The sequence below is a fragment of the Pseudophryne corroboree genome, chromosome 6 (genome assembly GCF_028390025.1).
Source record: "Pseudophryne corroboree isolate aPseCor3 chromosome 6, aPseCor3.hap2, whole genome shotgun sequence".
Taxonomy (NCBI): domain Eukaryota; kingdom Metazoa; phylum Chordata; class Amphibia; order Anura; family Myobatrachidae; genus Pseudophryne; species Pseudophryne corroboree.
Genome location: NC_086449.1, coordinates 423,513,705 through 423,535,388, shown reverse-complemented (window position 1 = coordinate 423,535,388; position 21,684 = coordinate 423,513,705). Strand labels below are relative to the sequence as shown.

Sequence of the window (21,684 nt, the reverse complement as noted above, 5' to 3'; positions counted from 1 at the left end):
ATCATCACCACTGTGACATCATTACTAATGTGACAACATAAGTGACATCATCACCATTGTGACATCAGCGACATCATCACCATTGTGACCTCATCACCAATGTGACAACATCAGTGATATCATCACCATTGTGTCATCATGAGTGACATCACCATTGTGACATCATCGCCATTGTGACATAATTGGTGACATCATCACCATTGTGACATCAATTACATTATCACCATTGTGACAGCATTATTACTACTGTGACATCATCACCATTGTGACATCATTACTATTGTGACATCATCACCAATGTGATGTCATCAGTGACATAATCACCATTGTGACATCATCAGTTACTTCATTACTATTGTGACATCACCATTGTGACATCATCAGTAATATCATCCACATTGTGACATCATCAGTGACCTCATCACCAATGTGCCGCCCTCAGTGTCATCATCACCATTGTCACATCATCCCTATTGTGACATCATCAGTTACATTATTACTATTGTGACATCATCACCATTGTGACATAATCAGTTACATCATTACTATTGTGACATCATCAGTGACATTACTATTGTGACATCATCACCAATGTAACATCATCGGTAACATCATTAATATTGTAACATCATCAGTGACATCATCAGTTACATCATTGGTATTGTGACATCATCAGTGACATCATCACCATTGTGACATCAGTGACATCATTACTTTTGTGCCATCACCACCATTGTGACATCAGTGACATTACTATTGTGACATCATCAGTGACATGACTATTGTGACATTATCACTAATGTGATGTCTTCAGTGACATCATCAGTTACATCATTGCTATTGTGACATCATCAGTGACATCATCACCATTGTGACATCACCATTGTGATATCATCAGTTACATCATTACTATTGTGACATCATCATTGACATCATCACCATTGTGACATACTCACCATTGTGACATCATTAGTGACATCCTCACCATTGTAATAACATTATTGACATCAGTGACATCATTATCATTGTGACATCAGTGACATCACCATTGTGACATCATCAGTGACCTCTTTACTATTGAAATATCCTCAGCGACATAATTTCTATTGTAATATCATCAGTGACATCATCACCATTGTGACATCATCACTGACCTAATCACCATTGTGACATCATCAGTGGCATCATCACCAGTGTGACATAATCGGCGGCATCATCACCACTGTGACATCATTAGTGACATCAACATCATTGTGATATCATCAGTGACATCATTACTATTGTGACATTATCAGTGACATCAGTGACATCATTACCAATGTGACATCATCACCATTGTGACAGTATCGGTGACATAATCACCATTGTGACATCATTATTGACATCATCAGTGATATTACCATTGTGACATTACCAGTGACATCATCACCACTGTGACATCATTACTAATGTGACAACATAAGTGACATCATCACCATTGTGACATCAGCGGCATCATCACCATTGTGACATCATCAGTGACATCACCATTGTGACATAATTGGTGACATCATCACCATTGTGACATCAGCGACATCATCACCATTGTGACAACATCAGTGATATCATCACCATTGTGTCATCATCAGTGACATCACCATTGTGACATCATCGCCATTGTGACATCATCAATGACATTATCACCATTGTGACAACATTATTACTACTGTGACATCATCACCATTGTGACATAATTACTATTGTGACATCATCACCAATGTGATGTCATCAGTGACATCATCACCATTGTGACATCATCAGTTACTTCATTACTATTGTGACATCATCAGTAATATCATCCCCATTGTGACATCATCAGTTACATCATTAGTATTGTGACATCATCAGTGACCTCTTCACCAATGTGCCGCCCTCAGTGTCATCATCACCATTGTGACATCATTCATTGTAACATCATCCCTATTGTTACATCATCAGTTACATTATTACTATTGTGACATCATCACCATTGTGACATAATCAGTTACATCATTACTATTGTGACATCATCAGTGACATTACTTCTGTGACATCATTACCAATGTAACATCATCGGTAACATCATTAATATTGTAACATCATCAGTGACATCATCAGTTACATCATTGCTATTGTGACATCATCAGTGACATCATTACTATTGTGACATCATCATTGACCATCACCATTGTGACATCATCAGTGACATTACTATTGGGACATCATCAGTGACATTACTGTTGTGACATTATCAGTGACATCATCACTAATGTGATGTCTTCAGTGACATCATCAGTAACATCATTGCTATTGTGACATCATCAGTGACATCATCACCATTGTGACATCAGTTACATCATTACTTTTGTGACATCATCACCATTGTGACATCATCAGTTACATCATTACTATTGTGACATCATCATTGACATCATCACCATTGTGACATCATCAGTGACATTACTATTGGGACATCATCAGTGACATTACTGTTGTGACATTATCAGTGACATCATCACTAATGTGATGTCTTCAGTGACATCATCACTAATGTGATGTCTTCAGTGACATCATCAGTAACATCATTGCTATTGTGACATCATCAGTGACATCATCACCATTGTGACATCAGTTACATCATTACTATTGTGACATCATCACCATTTTGACATCATCAGTTACATCATTACTATTGTGACATCATCATTGACATCATCACCATTGTGACATCATCAGTGACATTACTATTGGGACATCATCAGTGACATTACTGTTGTGACATTATCAGTGACATCATCACTAATGTGATGTCTTCAGTGACATCATCAGTAACATCATTGCTATTGTGACATCATCACTGACATCATCACCATTGTGACATCAGTTACATCATTACTATTGTGACATCACCATTGTGACATCATCAGTTACATCATTGCTATTGTGACATCATCATTGACATCATCACCATTGTGACATCATCAGTTACATCATTACTATTGTGACATCATCACCATTCTGACATCATTACTATTGTGACATCATCACCAATGTAACATCATCGTTACATCATTAATATTGTAACATCATCAGTGACATCATTGCTATTGTGACATCATCAGTGACATTATCACCATTGTGACATCAGTGACATTACTATTGTGACATCATCACTAATGTGATGTCTTCAGTTACATCATCACATTATTGCTATTGTGACATCATCACCATTGTTACATCATCAGTGATATCATTATTATTGTGACATCATCACCATTGTGCCATCATCAGTGACATCATCAGTTACATCATTTCTATTGTGACATCATCATTGACATCATCACCATTGTGACATCATCACCATTGTGACACCATCACCACTGTGACACCATCAGCTACATCATTACTATTGTGACATCATCAGTGACATCATAACCAATGTGACATATTCAGTGACATCATCACCATTGTGACATCATCAGTGACGTCATTACCATTGTGACATCATCAGTTACATTTTTACTATTGTGACATCACTATTGTGGCATAATCACCATTGTGACATCATCAGTAACATCATTACTATTGTGATATCATCAGTGAAATCATCACCATTGTGACATCATTACTATTTTGACATCATCACCATTGTGCCATCATTAGTGGCATCCTCACCATTGTGACATTATCAGTGACATCATTACTATTGTGACATCGTCACCATTGTGACATCATCAATGACATCATCATCATCATTGTGACATCTCTGTGAAGCAGTTTTTTGCCGGGAAACAGATTGCAATGCTAGAACTTCCTCTATACTTGACTTACCTTTTTAATTTATATATAAAAATATATGCAAATATTTATATGTGTATAAATACAGCGGGATTCCAAGGGTGACCACTGCTCTTCCAACGGAAGTCTGCGGCGCACCCACTGAAGCCCAGAACGGGCACCTGCATGTACATCTGCACCTGTGTGGTTCACAGCGGGATCCAAGAGTGACCGCTGCTCTTCCAACGGAGTTCTGTGGCGCACCCACTGTTGCTGCAGAGTTAATCAGCTCTGTCCCAGGAGCCATACTAACACCTGCAATAGGGGACAGGATGGCTCCCATCTGTTGTTGCTTAGCCTGAACTGCAGCAAGTAATGGTGCACCAGCCACTGCTGCTTTACTGTGAGATGGGACCCACCTGTGAATGCTGATTCTGCATGCTGCAGGCAGCTGAATCTTGTGAGTCTGACCCTGACCCACTGGCCAATGTCCGTGTCACACAGCGTAGATGGAGCCCTGCCAATTCACTGTTCACTTCGGCACTTCGGACCCTGTAGATCGGCTGCGCTATTTATATAATTCTGTAAGTCGTGTTTACATATATATATATATACACACACATACACCATATTTGTTTTCCCTTTTTTTAAGGGGGGGGGGGCACAGATCTTCAACTTGCCTCTGAGCGACTGCAATGAACTTACGCCCCTGAGTGCCTGGCCTGTGGTGTCTGAACATGGAGTCATGCGGGTGGGGGGGCACATTTGTGATGTCACGTGGTGCTCATGAGTCACTGAGTCACCATGTGTTAGGCGCCGGGGTCCGCTTGTCCGCGCGACCCGGCGCCTAGCAACTAGGGACGCCGTGCACGTACAGCCGCCGGCTCCCTAGCAACGCTGGACGCCGGGCGCGCTGAAGCCGCACGGACCCTAGCAACGGGGACGCTACTGGCGGACCGCGTTCCCCGTTGCTGGGTTTTAGGATTTAATGCGTTCACCTGTTCTCTGGCCGTGCAGCAAGGCAGCTGCACGGCATTTAGTCCAATCAGCCTCTAAACAGCTGATTGGAGGACTCCCTGTTAAGTACACTCCCAGGGCTTCTCACAGACGCCGGTAATAGCTTCCTGCATGCTGCCTTTGTTTGCTGAGAGTCTGTTTCCAGTCCTGCTGTATCCGGTCATTCCAGTCCTCAGAAGTCCTGTACTCGGGAGTTACCATCTCGTCCCTGGAGTCCTGACTGATCACCGTTTTATATCCAGTGGTGTTCGTGAGTTGCGGCTCTGCCGTGTGTTGCGGCTCAGCCGCTTTACCTTTTATATTTTGTGTTTGGAGCATTTGCGGAGGGTTCCGCTTCCACAAGTCCTCTCTGGTACTCGGCGGTGCCGGGTAGGAGAATTGGACAAGTGGATATTTTGGTTGTCCTTTTCCTTGGCGGTTTCTCCGCACATATTATAGTTTTGAGTTTGCTTAGCCCCTGGCCTGGTTGTTTAGTTAGAGGGCCTCTTGTTGTCACCCTGTCTCGGGTTTCCCTTTGTCTCTCATTAAGACCGGGGGGCATCGAAGTTGGGCAGACATAATCCGCCCTTCAAACGCGGCTGCCAAGGGCTCAAGAAACCATAGTCTCGCAGGGGATTTCTGACAACACGGGTGAGACAACAGAGTTAGGGCGCCAGGGGCTATTTTCCTGTCCTGCTCCCTTCCCCAGCATTCCGTTCCAGTGCTCCGGTCCTTGCCATAAGATCTCCTCTGACCAGAGTGCTGGAATCATAACATTATTACCGGCCATACCAAAACTTAAAATTAAACGGGGTTTAATTTTTTCTCATTCAGTTTTGTGAGAGTTTATCGGCCTCATGAATCCAACAGGTTTAGGGCCAAATCCTGGTCAGCTCTTAGTCAGCCAGATTCAAGAACTTACTCAGATGGTTCAGGATCTTTCTCTTCGGGTGAAGTCGCAGGAAGATCTTTTGCGAGCTTCCCCAAGGGTAGTCCCTGAACCAAAGATGCATTTGCCTGACCGTTTTTCTGGTGATAGAAAAGAGTTTTTTAATTTTAAAGAATCCTGTAAACTTTATTTTCGTTTAAGACCGACTTCCTCGGTTACTGAATCTCAGCGGGTCGGGATTATTATTTCTTTGCTCCAGGGGGGTCCTCAGACCTGGGCATTTGGTTTAAGAGCACAGGATCCGGCATTGTTGTCAGTTGACGCTTTTTTTGAGTCTTTAGGGCTCTTGTATGATGACCCTGATAGAGAGGCGTCCGCTGAAAGTCAGTTGCGCGCTCTCAGACAGGGTAGAAATCCTGCGGAGGTTTATTGTACGGAGTTTCGCCGTTGGTCGAACGTCTGTGGCTGGAATGACCCAGCCCTGCGCAGTCAGTTTCGCCTCGGCTTATCAGAGTCTCTAAAAGACAGTCTCCTTCAGTACCCCGCTCCTGAGACTCTCGATAAACTCATGGAGCTTTCTATTAAGATTGATCGTCGTCTCAGAGAGCGGAGGGCTGAAAAAGGAGCACCTGTAAGGTCAACTCCGTGTGTATATTCCATTCCTGAAGACGTAGAGGAGCCCATGCAGATGGGTCTCTCCCGGCTGTCTCCTGAAGAAAGAGCCAGAAGGCAAAATTCTGGTCTTTGTCTATACTGTGGGGGTAAGGGACATTTTGCTCGTAATTGTCCGAACAAGTCGGGAAACGCTTTGACCAGGTGAATTGTGAGGGGGTTCACCTAGGTCTGCAGCTTATCTCCTCGAATAACTCCCTTTTAGTCCCAGTTAAAGTTTCCTTTGGCAGCCTCAGTTCTTCGGTGTCGGCTTTTGTTGACAGTGGAGCTGCAGGAAACTTTATGGATTTAACTTGGGCTAAGGCCTTAGGCATTCCTCAGTTACCTTTGGGTAGGTGTGTCACCATGCATGGCTTAGATGGGAGTCCGCTGTCTAATGGGATTATTTCTCTCCGTACACCTCCTGTACTACTTACAGTAGGAGCTCTACATTCCGAGAAAATCGAGTTCTTTCTTACACATTGCCCAGCAGTTCCAGTTGTTCTGGGTCACCCTTGGCTGGCCTTTCATAATCCCACCATTGATTGGCGGTCGGGGGAGATTTCACAGTTGGGTACTTTTTGTGATAAGGAATGTATCACGTTTCCAGTCAGAGTAGCAGCTATCATTCCAGAACCCATTCCGGTGGAATACAAGGAGATTGCTGATGTTTTCTCCAAAGGCAATGCGGACATTCTGCCTCCCCATCGGCCTTATGATTGTGCTATTGAGTTAATTCCTGGTGCCGCATTGCCAAAGGGAAGATTATATGCATTATCCGGGCCAGAAACTGCGGCTATGAATGATTATGTAAAGGAGAGCCTTGTGAAAGGATTTATTAGACCATCAAAATCTCCTTTAAGTGCAGGCTTCTTCTTTGTGGAGAAAAAGGATGGCTCGCTTAGACCTTGCATTGATTTTAGAGCCCTGAATAAGATCTCAGTTAAAAACACCTATCCTTTGCCGTTGATTTCTGTACTCTTTGATCAGTTACGTTCTGCTGTGATTTTTTCTAAAATTGACCTTAGGGAGCGTACAACCTCATCCGAATTAAATCTGGAGATGAGTGGAAAACGGCCTTCAGTACTCAGTCGGGTCACTACGAGTACCTGGTGATGCCATTCGGCTTGTCTAATGCTCCAGCAGTTTTTCAAGACCTCATTAACGATGTGCTCCGTGACTTCCTAGGGAAATTCGTGGTCGTTTACTTAGACGACATCCTGATTTATTCTGAATCAATGGAACAACATGTTATCCAGGTGCGTCTGGTTCTTCAAAAATTATGTGAGAATCATTTATATGCCAAGCTGGAGAAGTGTGAGTTTCATGTCACGGAAGTATCTTTTTTAGGGTACATTATTTCCCCTCGGGAATTTTCCATGGAACCAAAGAAGCTCCAGGCCATCCTTAGTTGGGCGCAACCCACCAATTTAAAAGCAATTCAGCGCTTTTTAGGGTTTGCGAATTATTATAGGAGGTTCATTCATTCTTTTTCTGACCTGGTTGCTCCCATTGTAGCTCTGACAAAGAAAGGAGCGGATCCTACCAACTGGTCGCGTGAAGCTGAGTTGTCCTTCTGGGCCTTGAAACAAGCCTTTGTCTCGGCTCCAGTCATCAGACATCCCAATCCGGAATTGCCCTTTGTTGTGGAGGTTGATGCCTCGGAGGTTGGAGTGGGGGCTATCCTTTCTCAAAAGGATCCGGAGTCTCTGGAGTTACATCCTTGTGCCTTTATGTCCAGGAAATTCTCCTCCGCTGAATCCAACTATGACGTTGGTAATCGGGAGTTACTGGCGGTAAAGTGGGCTTTCGAGGAGTGGAGGCATTGGCTGGAGGGAGCAAAACATACTATTTCAGTATTGACTGACCATAAAAACCTGCAATACATCGAATCGGCTAAACGGCTTAATGCCCGGCAGGCACGTTGGGCTTTATTTTTTACTTGTTTCAAATTTATAATCACTTTCAGGCCTGGTTCCAAGAATACTAAGGCTGATGCCCTGTCACGCAGCTTTCTTCCGGTTCACAATAACAGTCCTGTTACTCCCATACTTCCATCTTCGGTCATCTGGGCAGGCCTCACACAAGATTTATTTACCCAGTTAAAACAGCTTCAACACCAAGCTCCTGGAAATACTCCTGCTGGTCGTCTTTACGTCCCTGAGTTTTTGAGAGCTACTGTTTTAACGGAATTCCATGATAACAAAGTTTCCGGGCATCCGGGAATCTCTAAGACTTTGGAGTTAGTCTCTCGCTCAGTATGGTGGCCTGGTCTTTCTAAAGACGTTAGGGAGTTTGTTTATTCATGTCAGGTTTGTGCACAGCATAAGGTTCCCCGTTCCTTGCCTATCGGGCAACTTATGCCCTTAAATGTTCCTCTCAGGCCATGGTCCCATATTTCCATGGATTTTGTGGTTGACCTTCCCCTTTCAGCCGGATTCCGAGTCATATGGGTGGTAGTGGACCGTTTTAGCAAGATGGCTCATTTTATTGCTCTCCCCCGATTGCCTTCTGCCCAAGGGTTGGCAGTTTTGTTTCTCCGCCATGTTTTCAGACTTCATGGGTTGCCTACTGATATTGTTTCTGATCGGGGTCCACAATTCATCGCACAATTCTGGAAATGTTTTTGTGCCTCATTAAAGATGAAATTGTCGTTAACATCCGGTTACCACCCACAATCCAACGGGCAAACCGAGCGAGTTAACCAATCATTGAAACAGTATTTGCGCTTGTATTCTGCCAAACTCCAGAATGATTGGTCCGAGTTTCTTCCGTTGGCGGAGTTTGCTTACAATAATTCTTGTCATTCCTCCACTAAAGAGTCTCCATTCTTTTCAGTTTTTGGTTTTCACCCCAGAGCTAATTCTTTTTTTCATCATTCCTCAGTCTCCTCGCTAACCTTAACCTCCCATCTCAGAGCCATTTGGAAAAAAGTGCACCCTGCTCTCAGAAAAGCGGCCTTTCGAGAGAAGAAATTTTCTGACAGGCTCCGACGTCCTTGCACTTTTAAGGTGGGAGATAGGGTATGGTTGTCGACTCGTAACATCAGGCTTCGACAATCCTCGGCTAGATTGGGACCCAAATTTATTGGGCCATTTCTTATTATTAAAAGAGTCAACCCAGTTGCCTTTCGGTTACGTTTACCAAGATCTCTCAGGATTGGAAATACGTTTCATTGTTCCCTGTTGAAACAATACGTTTCTTCCAGTAGATTTCCTCGGAGGATCTCTCAGGGTAGATCTCCAGTGGATGTACAGGGACAACAGGAGTTCTTGGTGGAGAAGGTTCTCGATTCCAAATTGTCCCGGGGCCGGCTTTATTTTCTGGTTCACTGGAGAGGCTATGGTCCGGAGGAAAGGTCTTGGGGTCCTGGATAAGGATCTTCATGCCCTGAGGCTCAAGAGGGCATTTTTTCGGGAATTTCCTCGGAAACCTGGCTTTAGGGGTTCCTTGACCCCTCCTCAAGGGGGGGGTACTGTTAGGCGCCAGGGTCCGCTTGTCCGCGCGACCCGGCGCCTAGCAACTAGGGACGCCGTGCACGTACAGCCGCCGGCTCCCTAGCAACGCTGGATGCCGGGCGCGCTGAAGCCGCACGGACCCTAGCAACGGGGACGCCACTGGCGGACCGCGTTCCCCGTTGCTGGGTTTTAGGATTTAATGCGTTCACCTGTTCTCTGGCCGTGCAGCAAGGCAGCTGCACGGCATTTAGTCCAATCAGCCTCTAAACAGCTGATTGGAGGACTCCCTGTTAAGTACACTCCCAGGGCTTCTCACAGACGCCGGTAATAGCTTCCTGCATGCTGCCTTTGTTTGCTGAGAGTCTGTTTCCAGTCCTGCTGTATCCGGTCATTCCAGTCCTCAGAAGTCCTGTACTCGGGAGTTACCATCTCGTCCCTGGAGTCCTGACTGATCACCGTTTTATATCCAGTGGTGTTCGTGAGTTGCGGCTCTGCCGTGTGTTGCGGCTCAGCCGCTTTACCTTTTATATTTTGTGTTTGGAGCATTTGCGGAGGGTTCCGCTTCCACAAGTCCTCTCTGGTACTCGGCGGTGCCGGGTAGGAGAATTGGACAAGTGGATATTTTGGTTGTCCTTTTCCTTGGCGGTTTCTCCGCACATATTATAGTTTTGAGTTTGCTTAGCCCCTGGCCTGGTTGTTTAGTTAGAGGGCCTCTTGTTATCACCCTGTCTCGGGTTTCCCTTTGTCTCTCATTAAGACCGGGGGGCATCGAAGTTGGGCAGACATAATCCGCCCTTCAAACGCGGCTGCCAAGGGCTCAAGAAACCATAGTCTCGCAGGCGATTTCTGACAACACGGGTGAGACAACAGAGTTAGGGCGCCAGGGGCTATTTTCCTGTCCTGCTCCCTTCCCCAGCATTCCGTTCCAGTGCTCCGGTCCTTGCCATAAGATCTCCTCTGACCAGAGTGCTGGAATCATAACACCATGCATATGTGGTGCAGAGAGGACTAGGGAAGCCTTCCATTGTGCCGCCATCATAGATGAAATACCTGCCTGGTGGAGGAAGGGGGAAGGGGGTTGCGGCCGAGGGGGCGGTGCCTTGGACTGCCACTAAGAGACTGCAGTAGAAGGATATTTTTCCTGTCTACTACAGTACAACAATGTGCAGATGCTCTGGGCCTATTTGGGCAGTGGGCCTGGAGCTGCAGCTCCATAAGCCCCATTGTTATTCCGGCCCTGTCCACACCACACAATTGATGCTAAATATGACATATAAACAAAAATTCTGTTACTCTAGGGCGACGTGATTTAAAAAAGTTTGGGAAAGTCTGGCCTAGTCACTCAGCTATGGCACACTTAAACCATAAACTAGTGACATAATGTGACTTGCGCAATGCTTATGTCCCTGTAGTGCCCTAAACGGAGCATCAGCCTCTGACATGCAGGAGAAAAAGTAGCAACGTCTTTCCTGTAAATCGCTCTCGACTGCTGCTTCTCAATGTCAGTGATGGGGTCCGTAGTGGGGCATACACTCCATAGTGCTTGCGTCCAAGTTTCATTAGGTCGTTATCCAGGGGAAGTGCAATACTACTCTGCTCATGTGTACAAATTTATTGTACACTACATACATTTGCCTGCACTTGTTCCATCTTCCCAGGGATAGGGTTCGAAAATCTACGATATGCTCAAATTTAAATACACGTGCATTTGGAATGAACATGCAGTACAGGAATGGATAGATCTACACAACAAAGGGCTTCATTCAGACCTGATTGCAGCAGCAAATTTGTTATCTAATGGGCAAAACCATGTGCACTGCAGGGGGGGGGGGGGGGGCGGGGAGCAGATGTAACATTTGCAGAGAGAGTTAGATTTGGGTGGGGTGTGTTCAAACTGAAATCTAAATTGCGGTGTAAAAATATAATGGCCTTAGCTGATTGATCATAAATACGGGTTTGGTGTGATATCCTGCCGAACGGTATGCTGAATGTCATTATACCGATATCCTGAGCACAACTAAGCCCCTTGCAGGCTCGGTAGGTTCTATCCTCCCTCTTTAGGTGTCATGGACACCCATAGATGGGGAATCACCTATATTGCCATATGGTGCACCCGCCTGGATCCCGGCATCTGTATTGTGACCGGCGGGATCCCGATGATTGGTATGCTAACAGCATACCATAAATACAGTGTATCAGGTTGTTTTTCATACTCTGGTAAAATCAATATGGAAGAGCTGAAAGCGTTAAACCATAATATTATCATGCCCATGATCAGTATTCTGAGTACCTTTTCCGCTATGGTACATGGGAGTAGTTCTGAATGAAAGTTTCACACCTGAGATTTCACTCGAAACAATTAGTGGGAATCATTCCATGTCCTCAGCCACTGTCTATTTGTTTGTCTTATAAGTAACCACCATGTTATAGATAAGAAGACCAGCTGGGGTTAAAAGTGCGGGAGCAAACCCCACTTACAAAGTGCTAACAGGATGGTCCTAGCTTTAATCAGTGGGAGTACCACATACAAAAATATATCTTGAAATATCTGCATGGGATTCTGTGTGTAAGAAGAACCAAGAACAGCCAAAGTATTGTAATCCTACACTCTATAGTAACGTTCCTCAATGTTCCAGGCAGGGGCATAGCCAGAACTTTGTGGGCCCCATAGCAACATTTTGAAGGGACCCCTGTCCCAATGCTTCTAGAGAGACACTTCTCTGCAGCAGTTGTTAATTGTATGCCCTATAATAGTGCCCTAGTTCATGGTCTGAACCATAGTAGAGCCTTATTTAATTTTATGCCCTATAATAGTGTCCTAGTTCATTTTCTGAACCATAGTAGAGCCTTATTTAATGTTATGCCCTATAGTAGTGCCCTAGATTCTTTTATGAATCGCAGTAGTGCTTAAGTTCACCCTACGTCACATTTCAGAGCTGCCAGTACACATTATGCCGCACAGTACCCCCAATTCACATTATGATCTATAGTGCTCCCCGTTCATATTGTGACTCATTACAGTGTCCCGGTTCATATTATATAATATTAAAAATGGCCTCCAGTTCATTTTGTACCACACTACAATGAACAGCTCCAAGGGCATACCCAGATATATTGCAGGCCCCAAAGGAAAAGTTTGAAAGGACCCCTAAATCTGCCTCTACCCCTATGTACCACCCAATGGCGAAAAATGTATATGACACATGTAACTTTGACGGGGAAGGTGGACCCCATTGCAGCTGCACTGCCTGCACCTATGATAGCTACGCCCTTGGTTCCAGGCATATGTTCTATGTAGTATAACTCTAATATAATTTCTCTAACGTCCTAGTGGATGCTGGGGACTCCGTCAGGACCATGGGGAATAGCGGCTCCGCAGGAGACAGGGCACATCTAAAGAAAGCTTTTAGGATCACATGGTGTGTACTGGCTCCTCCCCCCATGACCCTCCTCCAAGCCTCAGTTAGGTTTTTGTGCCCGTCCGAGCAGGGTGCAATCTAGGTGGCTCTCCTAAAGAGCTGCTTAGAAAAAGTTTTTTTAGGTTTTAAATCTCAGTGAGTCCTGCTGGCAACAGGCTCACTGCATCGAGGGACTTAGGGGAGAGATTTTCAACTCACCTGCGTGCAGGATGGATTGGAGTCTTAGGCTACTGGACATAGCTTCAGAGGGAGTCGGAACACAGGTCATCCTGGGGTTCGTCCCGGAGCCGCGCCGCCGACCCCCCTTACAGATGCTGAAGATCGGAGGTCCGGAAACAGGCGGCAGAAGACTCTTCAGTCTTCATGAAGGTAGCGCACAGCACGGCAGCTGTGCGCCATTGTTGCTACACACTTCTCACTGACCAGTCACGGAGGGTGCAGGGCGCTGCTGGGGGCGCCCTGGGCAGCAATATTAAATACCTTTAGTGGCAAAGAATACATCACATATAGCCATTAAGGCTATATGTATGTATTTAACCCAGGCCAGATTTCTCAAAACCCGGGAGAAAAGCCCGCCGGAAAAGGGGCGGAGCTTATTCTCCTCAGCACTCAGCGCCATTTTCCTGCTCAGCTCCGCTGTGAGGAAGGCTCCCAGGACTCTCCCCTGCACTGCACTACAGAAACAGGGTAACAAAGAGAAGGGGGGCATAAATTGGCGATATTTATATATTAAAAGCGCTTATAACAAAAACAACACCTTTTAGGGTTGTTTATATACATTTATAGCGCTTTTGGTGTGTGCTGGCAAACTCTCCCTCTGTCTCCCCAAAGGGCTAAGGGGGTCCTGTCTTCGATTAGAGCATTCCCTGTGTGGCTGCTGTGTGTCGGTACGTGTGTGTCGACATGTATGAGGACGATGTTGGTGTGGAGGCAGAGCAATTGCCGGTAATGGTGATGTCACCCCCTAGGGAGTCGACACCGGAATGGATGGCTTTAGTTATGGAATTACGTGATAATGTTAGTACATTACAAAAGTCAGTAGACGAAATGAGACGGCCGGAAAAACAGTCAGTACCGGCTCAGGCGTCTCAGACACCGTCAGGGGCTGTAAAACGTCCCTTACCTCAGTCAGTCGGCACGGGTACCGACACAGATGAATCTAGTGTCGACGGTGAAGAAACAAACGTATTTTCCAACAGGGCCACACGTTATATGATCTCGGCAATGAAGGAGGCTTTGCAGATCTCTGATACTGCTGGTACCTCAAAAAGGGGTATTATGTGGGGGGTGAAAAAACTACCTGTAGCTTTTCCAGAATCAGAGGAATTGAATGACGTGTGTGATGAAGCGTGGGTTAACCCAGATAGAAAACTGCTAATTTCTAAGAAGTTATTGGCATTATACCCTTTCCCACCAGAGGTTAGGACGCGCTGGGAAACACCCCCTAGGGTGGATAAGGCGCTCACACGTTTATCAAAGCAAGTGGCGTTGCCGTCTCCTGATACGGCCGCCCTCAAGGATCCAGCGGATACGAGGCTGGAAACTAACCTGAAAAGTATATACACTCATACTGGTGTTATACTGCGACCGGCAATAGCCTCAGCCTGGATGTGCAGTGCTGGGGTAGTGTGGTTGGATTCCCTGACTGAAAATATTGATACCCTGGATAGGGACAGTATTTTATTGACTCTAGAGCAATTAAAGGATGCGTTTCTTTATATGCGAGATGCTCAGAGGGATATTTGTACTCTAGCATCAAGAGTAAGTGCGATGTCCATATCTGCCAGAAGAAGTTTATGGACGCGACAGTGGTCAGGTGATGTGGATTCCAAAAGGCATATGGAAGTGTTGCCATATAAAGGAGAGGAATTATTTGGGGTAGGTCTATCGGATCTGGTGGCCACGGCAACTGCCGGCAAATCCACTTTTTTACCTCAGACCCCCTCCCAACAGAAAAAGACACCGTCTTTTCAGCCGCAGTCCTTTCGCTCCTATAAAAACAAGCGAGCAAAAGGACAGTCTTATCTGCCGCGAGGCAGAGGAAAGGGTAAGAGAGGGCAGCAAGCAGCCCCTGCCCAGGACCAGAAGCCCGCCCCGGGTTCTACAAAGCCATCAGCATGACGCTGGGGCTTTACAAGCGGACTCAGGAGCGGTGGGGGGTCGACTAAAGATTTTCAGCAATCAGTGGGCTCGCTCACAGGTGGACCCGTGGATCCTGCAGATAGTATCTCAGGGTTACATGTTGGAGTTCGAAAGGTCTCCCCCTCGCCGGTTCCTAAAGTCTGCTTTACCAACGTCTCCCTCAGAAAGGACGACGGTATTGGAAGCCATTCACAAGCTGTATTCTCAGCAGGTGATAGTCAAGGTACCCCTCCTACAACAGGGAAAGGGGTATTATTCCACACTATTTGTGGTACCGAAGCCGGACGGTTCGGTAAGACCTATTCTAAATCTGAAATCCTTGAACCTGTACATACAGAAATTCAAGTTCAAGATGGAGTCACTCAGAGCAGTGATAGCGAATCTGGAAGAAGGGGACTTCATGGTGTCCCTGGACACAAAAGATGCTTATCTGCATGTCCCAATTTACCCCTCACACCAAGGGTATCTCAGGTTCGTGATACAAGACTGTCATTATCAGTTTCAAACGCTGCCGTTTGGTTTGTCCACGGCCTCTCGGGTCTTTACCAAGGTAATGACCGAAATGATGGTTCTTCTACGAAGAAAAGGCGTATTAATTATCCCTTACTTGGACGATCTCCTGATAAGGGCAAAGTCCAGAGAACAGCTGGAAGTCGGTGTAGCACTAACCCAAGTAGTGCTTCAGCAACACGGGTGGATTCTGAATCTTCCAAAATCTCAATTGACCCCGACAACACGTCTGCTGTTCCTGGGAATGATTCTGGACACGGTTCAGAAAAAGGTGTTTCTCCCGGAGGAGAAAGCAAGGGAGTTATCCGAACTGGTCAGGAACCTCCTAAAACCAGGAACTGTGTCAGTACATCAATGCACAAGAGTCCTGGGAAAGATGGTGGCTTCTTACGAAGCAATTCCATTCGGCAGAGTCCATGCACGAACATTTCAGTGGGATCTGCTGGACAAATGGTCCGGATCGCATCTGCACATGCATCAGCGGATAACACTGTCACCAAGAACAAGGTTGTCTCTCCTGTGGTGGTTGCAGAGTGCCCATCTGTTAGAGGGCCGCAGGTTCGGCATACAGGACTGGGTCCTGGTGACTACGGATGCCAGCCTACGGGGCTGGGGAGCAGTCACACAGGGAAGAAACTTCCAGGGTGTATGGTCAGACCTGGAGACGTCTCTTCACATAAATATACTGGAGCTAAGAGCGATATACAATGCTCTAAGCTTGGCAAAATCGCTGCTTCAGGGTCAGCCGGTGTTGATCCAGTCGGACAACATCACGGCAGTCGCCCACGTAAACAGACAAGGCGGCACGAGAAGCAGAAGAGCAATGACAGAAGCTGCAAGGATTCTTCGCTGGGCGGAAAATCATGTCATAGCACTGTCAGCAGTGTTCATCCCGGGAGTGGACAACTGGGAAGCAGACTTCCTCAGCAGACACGACCTTCACCCGGGAGAGTGGGGACTTCATCCGGAAGTTTTCCACATGATTGTGAACCGTTGGGAAAAACCAAAGGTGGATATGATGGCGTCTCGCCTCAACAAAAAACTGGACAGATATTGCGCCAGGTCAAGAGACCCTCAGGCAATAGCTGTGGACGCTCTGGTAACACCATGGGTGTACCAGTCAGTGTATGTGTTTCCTCCTCTGCCTCTCATACCAAAGGTACTGAGAATTATTCGGAAAAGGGGAGTAAGAACAATACTAGTGGCTCCGGATTGGCCAAGAAGAACTTGGTATCCGGAACTTCAAGAGATGCTCACGGAGGATCCGTGGCCTCTACCTCTAAGAAGGGATCTGCTTCAGCAGGGACCTTGTATGTTCCAAGACTTACCGCGACTGCGTTTGACGGCATGGCGGTTGAACGCCGGATTCTAAAAGAAAAGGGCATTCCAGAGGAAGTTATTCCTACCTTGATTAAGGCTAGGAAGGAAGTGACCGCACAACATTATCACCGCATTTGGAGAAAATATGTTGCGTGGTGTGAAGCCAAGAAGGCCCCAACGGAAGAATTTCAATTGGGTCGATTCTTACATTTCCTGCAGGCAGGATTGTCTATGGGCCTCAAATTGGGGTCTATTAAAGTTAAAATTTCGGCCTTATCAATCTTCTTCCAGAAGGAATTGGCTTCAGTGCCTGAAGTACAAACTTTTGTCAAGGGTGTACTACATATACAGCCCCCGATTGTGCCCCCAGTGGCACCGTGGGATCTAAACGTAGTTTTGGATTTTCTCAAATCTCATTGGTTTGAGCCTCTCAAATCTGTAGATTTGAAGTATCTTACATGGAAAGTAACCATGCTACTGGCCCTGGCTTCAGCCAGGAGAGTTTCAGAGTTGGCGGCTTTATCGTACAAAAGCCCATATCTGATTTTCCATTCGGACAGGGCAGAACTGGGGACACGTCCTCATTTTCTCCCTAAGGTGGTTTCGGCTTTTCACTTGAACCAGCCTATTGTGGTGCCTGCGGCTACTAGCGACTTGGAGGACTCCAAGTTACTGGACGTTGTCAGAGCATTAAAAATATATATTTCAAGGACAGCTGGAGTCAGAAAATCTGACTCGTTGTTTATATTGTATGCACCCAACAAGATGGGTGCTCCTGCGTCTAAGCAGACGATTGCGCGTTGGATCTGTAGCACAATCCAACTTGCACATTCTGTGGCAGGCCTGCCACAGCCTAAATCTGTAAAGGCCCACTCCACAAGGAAGGTGGGCTCATCTTGGGCGGCTGCCCGAGGGGTCTCGGCATTACAACTTTGCCGAGCAGCTACGTGGTCAGGGGAGAACACGTTTGTAAAATTTTACAAATTTGATACTCTGGCTAAGGAGGACCTGGAGTTCTCTCATTCGGTGCTGCAGAGTCATCCGCACTCTCCCGCCCGTTTGGGAGCTTTGGTATAATCCCCATGGTCCTGACGGAGCCCCCAGCATCCACTAGGACGTTAGAGAAAATAAGAATTTACTTACCGATAATTCTATTTCTCATAGTCCGTAGTGGATGCTGGGCGCCCATCCCAAGTGCGGATTGTCTGCAATACTTGTACATAGTTATTGTTACAAAAATCGGGTTATTATTATTGTTGTGAGCCATCTTTTCAGAGGCTACTTCGTTTGTTATCATACTGTTAACTGGGTTCAGATCACAAGTTGTACAGTGTGATTGGTGTGGCTGGTATGAGTCTTACCCGGGATTCAAGATCCTTCCTTATTGTGTACGCTCGTCCGGGCACAGTACCTAACTGAGGCTTGGAGGAGGGTCATGGGGGGAGGAGCCAGTACACACCATGTGATCCTAAAAGCTTTCTTTAGATGTGCCCTGTCTCCTGTGGAGCCGCTATTCCCCATGGTCCTGACGGAGTCCCCAGCATCCACTACGGACTATGAGAAATAGAATTATCGGTAAGTAAATTCTTATTTTACCTAATGTGAGTTATATAAGTGATAGATTCCAGATAGATGTCCATGATGTGGGTAATTATTTCTCAGTCACTGTTGAGATATTACAGTATCATTGGAACATTCTAATTAGACCCAGTGTGTGTGTGAGCATCGAGTAATACTTTTCTTGGGAAATAGTAGTTTGTTAGAAGTTGCATCATAATTATATCTTTAGTAAGAAACTTTAATTGTTATGTAATCAAAGATTTTGTAATTCCATGCTGAAAATGCAAACATTTGTTTTTATCATTATTATTATTATTATTATTATTATTATTATTATTATTATATATATGTATACATATCTTTTTGTAAATATGTAGTAATAATTTTTCTTACAGTATGTCTGTTCAAGAAAACATAAGGGAATACATTTTGTAGACACAACCTAATTCATATCTTCATTTGTAATTGTTATTATGAGTGGGTGTGCATAGGCGTATTTATTGTGGGTGCAGGGTGTGCGGTACGGGGGCCCTACACCGCACACTGTGCAACTAGAGTATACTTACCTTGTGCTGGCAATCTTGTCCCTCCTCTTCCACAGTGCCATCTTTAGGAAGATAGTGCCATGCAGTGAGATCTAATATATTTTTTTATATTGCCGTTGTTATATTATTCCTTAGAACATGCAAGTTTTCATTTAAAAAAGAACAAATTATTTTTTAAGACAGTGGCAAACCTTGCGGCACTGGGTTCATGAGTTTGATTCACAACCGAAGCCGTATCTGTGTAAACAGAGCCAGTGCAAACTTTCCCTGTACTCGAGCAGTTAGCTGCAGGGAAAATCCCACATTTAATTGAATTCCCCCCTAGGGAAATGAATGGTTATTTATCCTGTATAGTCCCTTAACCACTTAACTGACGATTTTTCCCCCACAAAATCGCTCAGAAATTGTCGTTTTTGTTTATTATATAAAGTTTAAAAAGTATTTTTAATAATCTATTTAAATATTTTATTTAACAAAATATATATCTAGGGGGTGTTTTGCACAACCCCCCCTCCATGTGTCGATAGGCCCCCATTATAAAATAACTTCCCACCCCCATTGGCAATGCAATAAACCCCCCAGTGGTCGTAAATCCTACTATAGTACCCCCCACACTCCTTTAATAGTAACCCCCTTGTGCAGAAAGGATCTCCTAATCTAAAAGCCGGACACACAGCGGGCAGGTAATATACACCTGGCTCCAGTCACATCACATGTGGCATAGTCAGACAAGTGGTTGAGTAGAAACAATTATTGTCTATTGTGAAAGTTAGACAATACATTTATACAGGGATCGCTACATACTGGGTTCGCTCTGAGTTAAACCGAGTAAAACCGAATCCGCTCATCACTATGAGTTTGTCATTGAAGAATGTATACTGGCTGTAGTGCTGTTATACACTAATGGAATCATTCCAAGACATTTATTGCAATTACTGTAGCGACGTACTTTTTCTCTGAGCGCTCTACTCCTTTGTTGTCTCATTTACACCTCTTGTCACTTAACTGTTGCATCCTTATATGGTTGGTGTTTCATTTTAACACCACATTACTAACACTACTGTATTTTTTACTCTACTCTAGATAATGTATTCTTCAATTAGGGCTATATCCTGACTATTTAAGTGTGTTTCAATAGATGTTGATTTTGGCATGTACTCCATTTGTACAAATATTTTACAGTATACTATTAAAGATTGTTTTAATATTATAATATTCACATAGTGCCCCATTATAGGGTACTTTGCCATTCCTTGGCCGTTCTTTACAACGTAAAAGTATAAGACTGTTTGCAGTATCTTATTTTATAGCATTTACAAAATCCGAGATGGCTTCTAATATCTGTAATAATTAACAGTGATGACCTCAGAATACACTGTCCATACAGATATAATTTACAGGAGATTATAATTCATATGTTTACATTATATGTATATTAAAATACTAGTACTTATTAATATACAAAATTTCCATCTACAGCAACGACACCGGCAGGTCCTGCAGGAAATTAAAGGTCGGGATCTGGCTATTGGAGAACATAAGAAGAAAATCCAGGAACTTCAGAAAAGGTAACCTGAGCTACCAGCACTATATTCTATATACTATACTATACTTTTTCTGCATATTTCTGCATTAATAAAGTCTAGAGAGAATGCATCCTCTGTGATGAATGCTGGGATTAAAATAGCAGTACACTTATCTGGTTTATATAAAAAAAAATCCAGAAAGCAGTTTTTCTAAAGCGGACTGCGGTCACCATGTTTAAAAAGACTTAATTTCCCTTTTTATCAGACCTTGTGATCTTGGGCAATTAAGCAGTATGCTTCCACAAAGAGTCATACCTATACTCCCATCCCCCTATATAACTGATGTTAAAATCTTTTTGTTATCTATTCCAGACTAAAAGAATTTGCACAGATGTATGACATTATCCGCAATGAAAGGAACAAGTGTGTCAGCCTCATTCAGATGGCTACCCAACGAGCAGCAGAACTGCGCGAGAAAATAAAAATCTCTGGAAATGAGATGGACATTCTGAGGACCAATGTCTCAAGCAAAGAGAGGTCTGGATGAAATAATAACACATATAATGATGGTGTAATGATGGTACCTGCGTATCAGAAACTTTCAGAAATCTCTATTTTAGAGCACTCTGAAAGCAGTTTTTGTATACAGGGGAAGTGTTGACCCTTTCAAACAAGAACAACTTGTGTTGAAAGCAAAGAGCCTTGAGTCTGGAAATAAGTATTTCTCTTACGTCCTAGAGGATGCTGGGTTCCACATTAGTACCATGGGATATAGACGGGTCCACTAGAAGCCACTGGCACTTTAAGAGTTTGAGAGTGTGGGCTGGCTCCTCCCTCTATGCCCCTCCTACCAGACTCAGTTTAGAAAATGTG

General features: G+C 44.7%; 1 protein-coding gene across 7 annotated transcripts in view; it reads left to right on the top strand.

Moving 5' to 3' along the window:
• CCDC146 (coiled-coil domain containing 146) overlaps positions 1-21,684 on the top strand; it is a 387,500-nt gene that overhangs the window by 252,296 nt on the left and 113,520 nt on the right. For all 7 annotated transcript variants that reach the window (XM_063926987.1, XM_063926984.1, XM_063926988.1 and 4 more), the window contains 2 exons: positions 20,765-20,853; positions 21,184-21,348. In XM_063926987.1, the coding sequence (XP_063783057.1) occupies positions 20,765-20,853; positions 21,184-21,348 (254 nt within the window). The remainder of the gene's footprint in view (positions 1-20,764; positions 20,854-21,183; positions 21,349-21,684) is intronic.